The 10,271-nt window shown below is 34.4% G+C and overlaps 1 protein-coding gene across 1 annotated transcript in view; it reads left to right on the top strand.

Moving 5' to 3' along the window:
- The first annotated feature begins 896 nt into the window (after positions 1–896).
- Positions 897–10,271, top strand: part of LOC126161345 (esterase FE4-like) — a 149,195-nt gene continuing 139,820 nt past the window's right edge. The window contains exon 1 of the mRNA XM_049917114.1: positions 897–997. Within this exon, the coding sequence (XP_049773071.1) occupies positions 944–997 (54 nt within the window). The 5' untranslated portion in view covers positions 897–943. The remainder of the gene's footprint in view (positions 998–10,271) is intronic.

The following is a 10,271-nucleotide window of genomic DNA, read 5'->3' as shown; positions in this document are numbered from 1 at the left end:
ACTAATTAGGAGGTACTGAATAGAACTGAGAAGAAAAGAAACTCCTGGCACAGTTTGACTAAAAGAATGAATTAATTGATAGGACACATTCTGAGGCAGGAAGTAGTCATCAATTTGGTCCTGTAGGGAAGTATTGTGGCTAAAAATTTTAGAGGAAGACCAAGAGGTGAATAGAGTAACCAGGTTCAAATGGATGTAGGTTGCAAAAGTTATTGAGAGATACTGAGATGAAGAGGTTTGCACAGGATAGAGTAGCACAGTGACCTATATTAAACCAGTCATCAGTTTGAAGACTTTGGAATGAAGACCACAACAACCAATATCTGTCAATCAATAATTTTCTCTTATCCACTTTGATCCTTCAATGGAAAACAACTGCTGCTGACACAAAGTTAGAGAATGGTGTGAAATGCAACTTATCTCCCTGGACCTCTTAATCTAAAGGGATATTCCAACTTCTTATGAGACGTTTGAAGTACTCTGCACAAAGAGAAAGTAAAATAGATTATAATTGTCTTTTATAAGAAGGGACGCTATACAATTTAATTGTGCATGACATTTATTAATGCAAATAGTGGTATGTTTCATGTATTGACTCTTTGAATTACTTGCAATTCACTAATTCAAATAGATCATAAAAATTTAATAATATTGTAAATGTAATGTAGTTTGTGTTTGACAAATGACTACTCTGTAATCTGCTGTGCAGATAAACTGATAAATTGATAACTGTTTGTAAAAACCTTATGCAAACTTTACAAGCACTGATAATCTCCAGAAGCACTATTCTGTAATTACAGTTTAAGAATCTTATCATACTGAAGTACTGATATGGCATCTGTAACTATACTGGTGTATAAAATCTACTGCTGTGTGTGCTATATAAAATTAAATCACAATTTCTGTATAGTTTCACAGGATCTGTTGCATCAACAGTACAGAAATGGTTTCTAGACATAGTCTCTTTACAATAATATTACTTTTCCAGCAATCTTTGGTAAGTCTGAGAAATGTAAATATGTACAGTAAGAAAGTGGTATCAGGAGCTTACCAAAAAGCAATTTACACACACAGTGATGTACAGCTGCCATTGCTTTAGTATCCCTAAATCTACATGTGTGAGGTCATGTTTGAATCTATTTACACAGTAGCCATCCAAAAACCAAACTGAAGGTTGTTAAGAAGTTGCTGTCTGAAATGTGAGTCTGTTCTGTATTCTTCTTTATAGATGTTAAAGAAGTATTGAAAGGAAACAAGACAAAAAACTCCAAAAAAAAAAAATTATAAGTGTGTTTGAATTATTCACTGATTAGCTACTCTCTCCCTCTCTCTCTCTCTCTCTCTCTCTCTCTCTCTCCCTCTCTCTCTCTCTCTCTCTCTCTCTTATTAGAAACAAAAACATATATAAATCTTTTAGTAATATACCTTTTAAGCTTTTAGCATTCCATGAGATGATTACAGCACTGAAACAAATGTTCTTAAATACACCTTTGTAAGATGTTTGATTATTTACTTAACACAGTATTTTACTAACTTCTTTCTGAAGAAATATTTCATCCAGTATCCACTGCTTCAGAAGACCATTATTATAAGACAACAGAGCACAAAAACATCCAAAATAATGTAACATCATAACCAGAGGTAAACACACAGAAAGATACTTCTAATATTAAAACCTGCTCAACTTAGCCTCTTTGTTAGTTTTCAATGTGTTGACTCCATTTTAACTCATCATACATTTGGAAACTGAGGAATATTACACAGTATTTCATTTAATAGATTACCATTGATGTCTGCATCTACTAATAATAGGTTGTTTTGTTTGTTTGAAATTGCATAACATGAACCTTTGTCTTATTAAGACTTAATCCATTTCCTGTGAACCAGTCAAATTACTTTATTTATTTAAATGTCCATGAGTTCTTGTGGGTACATAAAATGTATAGTAAGAGATAGAACATCAATTAACACGGTACTGTTTCTATCATTATAAAATATCATTCAATACTTGTATTGTATTGTATTGTATTTTTATTGATCCAGGCAATCATAGTACTGTACAGTTGTACATATGATATTGTATAGGTCAAGAGAGCTATTTACAAGTAATTTTTACAAATTGATTTTTACATTATTTTGTAGCAAAGAAATTATCTATCTTAAACAAAACAGTTAATACAAATTTTTACAAATTGATGTTTACATTATTTTGTAGCAAGGAAATTATCTATCTTAAACAAAGCAGTTAATACAAATCATAGAATTGTAAGGTTGTACATACGATATTGGACAGGTCAAGGGAACATATTTACAAGTAATATTTAATAAATTGATTTTACATTATTTTGCAATGAGGAAGTTAGCTGTCTTTAACAAAACAGTAAATACAAATGTTGTATGGTAAAATACAAACACCCAATACAAATGTAATAGTAAAGTAGTCCAGTGTATTTCATAGACATGCACAGTATATAATAATCCAGTATATTTCATAGACATGCACAGTATATAATTTTCAGACCTAATTGAACATTTCTCATATTGTTTACATTTTTAACCCCTTTCAAAAAAATGATCAACTGCATAAAAACAATGGTACAAGAGATATTTTTTAACTTATGTGAGAAGGCTCTTGGGTTCTTTGTTGCTTTGATTTCATTGGGTAAATTATTATACATTTGTATCCCAACATTTAAAACACTTTTTTGGTAGCAGGTAGTTCTGGACTGAATCATATGTAGGTCAGATTGCTGCCTTGTTGCATAGTTATGAATATCTCCATTGAATTTTAGTGTGCAGTCATTGTTTAACAGGTATGACTCGAGAAATGAGACGATATTATAAATGTAAGCAGAGGGCAGTGTCATAATGCCATTTGTTTTGAAATGTTGTCTGCATGATTCGTTATGTCTTAGATTACATATTATGCGTATTGCCTGTTTTTGCATTTTGAAAATATATCTAGCTCCAGGTGAGTCCCCCCAAAATATGATTCCTTACTGTAATGTAGAATGGAAGTAAGCATAATATACATGTATGAGAACAGATTTTGTGACTGATTTTTTGAGTACTTCTGGTTGCAATACAGATTATTGGTATATTACTAATGGTATTCATTCAGAGGTTACAATGCTGTTATGGTTTCAATGCATAATACTGGTATATTATTATTATTTACCAAAGAACTCTTTCAGGCTATAGAAGGAGTAGTCAGTCATATGTGCCTTCACTGCAGCTTTGAATCCTGCAGTACTGTTTATTGACTATATGTTATTTGGTAATGTTCTAAATATCTTTCTTTCCAAGATACACAACTACTATTTGGCAGAGCTTAGTTTTGTTTGGTGCTTATAGAGACCCATTTTTTACATTATATTGTAGGATTGTACATATTCATTTTTGAGGAAGAGTGCAGGATTATCAGTCACATTCTGCATTATGAATACTATGGTTTCGTATATATGCAGCGTGAGAATGGAAGGATTTGCAGTTTTTAAAGACTGGTTTGCAAGATTTTCTGTGTGTGGTACCTTCTATGATTCCTCTTTGCATTCTGAATTGCTTAATGCTGTTTGGAGAAGCTCCACTGAAAATGACTCCATACTTCAGGAGTAACTGGATATTTGCATAGTACACACTTTTTCGTCAGTCTTTGCTGCAGCAGCTCTCAAGGATCCTCATCATACAGAAGGATGTGCTCAACTGTTTTACGAGGCTCTCAGTATAAGTTCCCCACCTAACATTTTCTTGAATCAAAGTGGGAAAATTTGTCAGGTCAGCCCTGTTTACAACTTTCTTTGAAACTAGATATTATAATCTGCCAGACCTTTTCCTTGAGTTTATAGAAGGTAAGTGTTACAGTTTTTTCTTTATTTCTGATTAGCTCATTGTATATGAATCATTTTGTTAAGCTGCCCACTGTTTTTATTATTTTTTCTTGTAGTAAGTTTTCTGTTTTTCTGCTGATGAGAAGGCTTGTGTCATCAGAAACTAGTACACATTTTGACAATGTATATTTGACTTTAGGTCATTTACATAGACAGGAACAGCACTGGTCCCACTACTGAATCTTTGGGAACATCAAATTTCATCTCTTGTAATCTGAGTAACTGTTTGCAGTTTTGTTGCATTCAGTGTGTTATATTTCCACTGTCTGGTTATGTCCTCAGAGATAGGACCTGACCCAGTCATTAAGTATGCCTGAATGCCTAGTTGATTTAATTTCTGTAGTAGTGCTTCATGATGAATAAAACTGAATACTCTTGACAATTCAAGGCATACATCAGTAATGTATTTGCCACTGTACACTTTCTGGTAAATTCCACACAAGAATTCATAGATAGCAGTATTGGCTGAGCAGCTCCTCCTAAACCCATATTGTTCTGTGCACAGAATATGGTAATTTGCATAAAGCCTGTAAGTGTGGAAGACATTGTCTAAATTTTTTGAGATGCTAAACAATAGAAGAGTTGGCTTGTAATTGAGGGACCCAGTGGGAAAGAGGCACATGCCACTTGCATGGTAATTTTGTGATTTTGGTACAGGAAGACAGCTGATGCCATCTAGTATGGTAAGTGTGAACTTCTAGCATAGTGGCATGTGCCCGTTCCTTTAAAGAGGGCATATTATATTTGCTGTTATTCAGGACTGACACATTCCCAGTGGAAAAGAGACCCATGCCAATAGTATCTCAGTGTCTTGTGAGACGATTTGTCTCATTAGTTAACTTGGTTTCATAAAGACAATTAGAAAGCATTTCTCAAATGTTGTTCAAATGTTACCAAGATGGCAGCAATAGGTGTTGTTTTACTGTTACTCATGAGAAAAGTGCAACAGTACATGTAAAAATAAGAATTTGTAAATAAAGTGAGTAGAAGGATAATGAAAGGAAGAGGTTCAGAAACAATGGAAAAGAATATAAATCCCAAAAAAATAAGATTGTGCCCAAGAAAGTGTTTTGTAGTGCCAGTGATCCATGCTGCAACACTAGTTTCTGCTAATACTCAACAGTGAACAAAGAACAAAAGGAGGCAATATTTATTGAGTTTTATTAGTTTGGAGAGTATAATAAGCAAAATGCTTATTTATTTGGATTAGTGCAGACTGCACTGTAGCACTGTAGATATTTTCTAACATATCTTTCAAAAGTATTAATATTTAGCATACATTTTATATAATTTGGCAACTTGTTGAATAATTATACTCCCAAGTAGCATGTACCTTTCTTATTTAAACTAGTGTTAGCTGGGAGTAAATGAAAATTATATTATAATCTAGTGTTGTGATTATGTAAGCCACATTTTTTTCTAATACTGTTATCATTTCTGATTACATTTGTTTTAACATACATTAGCATGTTAAGAATAAACATGCTAGGTAGTGGTAGCACTTTCAGTGTTCTAAATATTTACATCACTGTCTAGTTCTGCTCCTTGCAATAATTCTAAAGGCTCTTTTTTGGATTCTGGGGGTCCCTGAGATGCTGGTGAATTCCCCCTGAATTTGAGTCTGTATTTCAGGTGTATAATCAAATATGCACACTAGACAGTTACATCCTTTTAGAGTCCTTAAAAGATAATAGCCTGTATTCAGCTTGACGTTAAGATGTTCGATAAGTTTGTCTCATTTTAGCTCGCTCTGAATCCAAAATACAAGAAATTCAGTTAATTCTTTATTAGTGAAGGGTTGTTGGTTGTGGTGATATCTGGGTAATGCTGGGTTTTGTTTTGAGGGTTATGGAAATCTAATGCTACTGTTTTTTTGTTGTTTATTATAAGCTGATTCATTGCAAATCATTTATAGTTGATTTGAACAGAGCTTACTTTAGGTTGTATATCATTATTTTTTGCTGCTTTTACTAATATTGGTGTGTCACCAGCAAATAGAATCATTTTGTGTGATTGAACATGTACATCCAAATCATTGCTATATGTTAGGAAAAGAAGAGGTCCTATTACTTACCTTTTAGGTACCCCATAGGTGACAGGATTCTTCAGAATCAGAATCAGAATTAGAATCAGATGATTATTTGTGTTTTTTCATCTACATACATAATGCATACTTTTTGCTTGTGGTCACTGAGAAATGAATGAATCCATTCATTTGTTAATCGCCTAATGCCATGGCATTCAAGCTTGTTTAGAAGAGTTCTGTGGTTTACCATGTCAAACGCTTTGGTTACACATAAAAGTATACCTGCTGTTTGCTGTTTTTCATTAATAGCTTTTAAAACAGCGCTGCTTATTAGTTGCCCACTTATATTTGTAAAATAGTCGTTGAAGAAGTTTGCTACTTTCCTTTGGTCTGTCATTTTCTCCTCATTTTGACATAGCTTGATATTGGCATTTCTGGTAATGACATTATTTGTCTGTCATTTCGTGACTTTCCACATAGATTTTGTCTTATTTGCAGCAGATTATATATAAAAGTCATCTGCCTTCATTTTTGCTTCCTTAGCAGCTCTTTTGAGTGTTGTCTTGTATTTTCTGCAGTAAGCTTGAAACTGATCATACACTCACTGTGTGTTTATAATATCTAATACTTTTCTCCTCCTCTCTCTCTCTTTCTGTCTGTCTCTCTTTTTTTTTTCTTCCTTACAGTGTTATTTCCAGTTGTTATCCAAGACTTGTTTTTGTTATTAGATCTTAGTCTGTGTTTCTTCATTGGGAATACAGTTTCATAGTAGTTAGTAAATATTTCCACAAATATGTTGGGCTTTTCATATGTACTGCCATGCTCACATAATGCACTCCTTGTTTCCTTAGCTAACAGTTGTCTGAAGGTACTTATATTTTGTTCACTTAGGATTAGCTCTTCTTTAACTACTTCTGTTTGCATGTGGTTTTTGGCATTCTACAAAGGAATATACTACCCATTATGTTCACTCTATACTGTATGAATGGTTCCAACATGGAAGTCATTATTTTCTGAATTTATAAATATTGGTACATATGATTTTTGTAATTTTAGACAGAAAGTTTATAACCCGTAAGCTTTGCATTGCAAGGTTGGTCACCAAATTCTGCTTACGATGTGTGTTTTCCTGGAAATTTACATTAAAATTACCACATACCATTAGACTTTTCTTATTAGTTTTAAGTTTACTGAGTGCACTATTTAGTTTCCATAGGAATATACATAAGTCCACTCTCAGGCTTCTGTATGGATGAACTATAATTGCTTTTAGTTAAATTATTTCGGTAGCTGAAATTCCTATCTGAGTGTATCTACGAATTTTAAGCAGCAATACTTCATGTTTCTTCTAACAAAATGTGTGACCCATCAAGGGCAGAGGATATTCTACCAGATATTAGCAGAGTTATCCCTTGTAAGTTTGACTTTGTACCCTTGGTTAGTAGATATATGTCATCAGAGAATATTACAAATTGTGAACTGTCCTTCATAGTCACTGGAAGTACTGTGAACAGACTCATATAAATGTAAAAGTTACATGCTACCAAGTTTTTTGGAGCCACTAGTTCTTTTGTAGTGGATCTGTCTCATCCTGGGGCTGAGTGGACTACCCTTTCTTTTTAGCCTGCACCAACCTATCCCTCTCTTCTCTTTGATGAAGGTACTATTCATTATGAAAACTAGTTCATACTCATACTTTTATATTTTTCTTTCATAGTCACAGTTTTATATTTCTCTGTCACACATTTCATACACTGAAGGTGTATGATGTCTAGCAGTTCTGGTATGAAGTCACTGGATGATCAATTATGTTTATTAATAACAATAAATACATAAAAATGACCTACGGAGAATCTCTACCAACTAAAAAGAAAATTAAAAATAAAGTATTTGCTTACTTGAAAAAATTTCACTCTCAGTTGTCTTATAAAAATATCTTGTGGGGAAATTCTGTAAAGTAAATATAGTATTTATTCAGACGTAGCAAACAATAAGAATACTTTTTAAAGTATGAGTTATGTTTGTTTAAATTAGGTTAGGTTTTTAACTGCAACTGCTGAAGCACTGCTTTTGTGATTTGCATGTGACTGCTGAGCACCCACAACTATTGGCTGCCTGCAAACACCATAATAGGAGCACTCATCCATGTTTCTGTTTAAGTGTGGTTATTTAAAATGCCTCCACCAGTTGAAAATCCAAGCAAGAGTGAAATATATCCTGTGACTTATTTTCTTTGCGAGAAACATGCACAGTGATTTATTTTCCATGTGCAAATGATGTGAAAGCAGTGAAGCTCACCAACAGATAAATGAATTATGAATTTATGACAATGTGGAAGACAATCTTTCATCACCAAAACTTGGTTTAGAAACTTGGTGCAAAAAATTCCGAATACAGAAGTTCTATTATTTGAACATTACCTAATCAGCTTCCTGGAAATTCAAGAAATGTTCTTTATGAAATGCCTGCAGAATGCTTACACTATCAGATATTGTGTCCATGCTGACTACCAGAAATACTGTCTGAGATGCAAACAAGGAATAGAGTAGCTAGAGATTTAAATTGACATGAATTTGATTAGTCACTGGAGGTAATCATGTATGGCTCATGTAATACCAGAAATAAAACAGTTATCCAAGAAAAGGATGTATGTAATGCCACCAAATAAAAAGAACTTCAAGCAGACAATGCCAATAATGCTCATTACAAGGATTTTTTTCTTCATCACAGTGCCTAACTGTTGTTGTTGTGGTCTTCAGTCCTGAGACTGGTTTGATGCAGCTCTCCATGCTACTCTATCCTGTGCAAGCTTCTTCATCTCCCAGTATCTACTGCAACCTACATCCTTCTGAATCTGCTTAGTGTATTCATCTCTTGGTCTCCCTCTACGATTTTTACCCTCCACACTGCCCTCCAATGCTAAATTTGTAATCCCTTGATGCCTCAAAACATGTCCTACCAACCCATCCCTTCTTCTAGTCAAGTTGTGCCACAAACTTCTCTTCTCCCCAATCCTATTCAATAACTCCTCATTAGTTACGTGATCCACCCACATTATCTTCAGCATTCTTCTGTAGCACCACATTTCGAAAGCTTCTATTCTCTTCTAGTCCAAACTAGTTATCGTCCATGTTTCACTTCCATACATGGCTACACTCCATACAAATACTTTCAGAAACGACTTCCTGACGCTTAAATCTATACTCGATGTTAACAAATTCCTCTTCTTGAGAAACGCTTTCCTTGCCATTGCCAGTCTACATTTTATATCCTCTCTACTTCAACTATCATCGGTTATTTTACTCCCTAAATAGCAAAACTCCTTTACTACTTTAAGTTTCTCATTTCCTAATCTAATTCCCTCAGCATCACCCGACTTAATTTGACTACATTCCATTATCCTCATTTTACTTTTGTTGATGTTCATCTTATATCCTCCTTTCAAGACACTGTCCTTTCCGTTCAACTGATCTTCCAAGTCCTTTGCTGTCTCTGACAGAATTACAATGTCATCGGCGAACCTCAAAGTTTTTACTTCTTCTCCATGAATTTTAATACCTACACTGAATTTTTCTTTTGTTTCCTTTACTGCTTGCTCAATATACAGATTGAATAACATCGGGGAGAGGCTACAACCCTGTCTTACTCCCTTCCCAACCACTGCTTCCCTTTCATGCCCCTCGACTCTTATAACTGCCATCTGGTTTCTGTACAAACTGTAAATAGCCTTTCGCTCCCTGTATTTTACCCCTGCCACCTTTAGAATTTGAAAGAGAGTATTCCAGTTAACATTGTCAAAAGCTTTCTCCAAGTCTACAAATGCTAGAAACGTAGGTTTGCCTTTTCTTAATCTTTCTTCTAAGATAAGTCGTAAGGTCAGTATTGCCTCACGTGTTCCAACATTTCTACGGAATCCAAACTGATCTTCCCCGAGGTCGGCTTCTACCAGTTTTTCCATTCGTCTGTAAAGAATTTGCGTTAGTATTTTGCAGCTGTGACTTATTAAACTGATAGTTCGGTAATTATCACATCTGTCAACACCTGCTTTCTTTGGGATTGGAATTATTATATTCTTCTTGAAGTCTGAGGGTATTTCGCCTGTCTCATACATCTTGCTCACCAGATGGTAGAGTTTTGTCATGACTGGCTCTCCCGAGGCCATCAGTAGTTCAAATGGATTGTTGTCTACTCCCGGGGCCTTGTTTCGACTTAGGTCTTTCAGTGTTCTGTCAAACTCTTCACGCAGTATCTTATCTCCCATTTCGTCTCCATCTACATCCTCTTCCATTTCCATAATATTGTCCTCAAGTACATCGCCCTTGTATAAACCCTCTATATACTCCTTCCACCTTTCTGCC

The sequence above is a fragment of the Schistocerca cancellata genome, chromosome 1, assembly GCF_023864275.1.
Source record: "Schistocerca cancellata isolate TAMUIC-IGC-003103 chromosome 1, iqSchCanc2.1, whole genome shotgun sequence".
Lineage (NCBI taxonomy): Eukaryota > Metazoa > Arthropoda > Insecta > Orthoptera > Acrididae > Schistocerca > Schistocerca cancellata.
The sequence above is the reverse complement of the archived record's forward strand: the minus strand, read 5'-3'. Positions and strand labels throughout refer to the sequence as shown.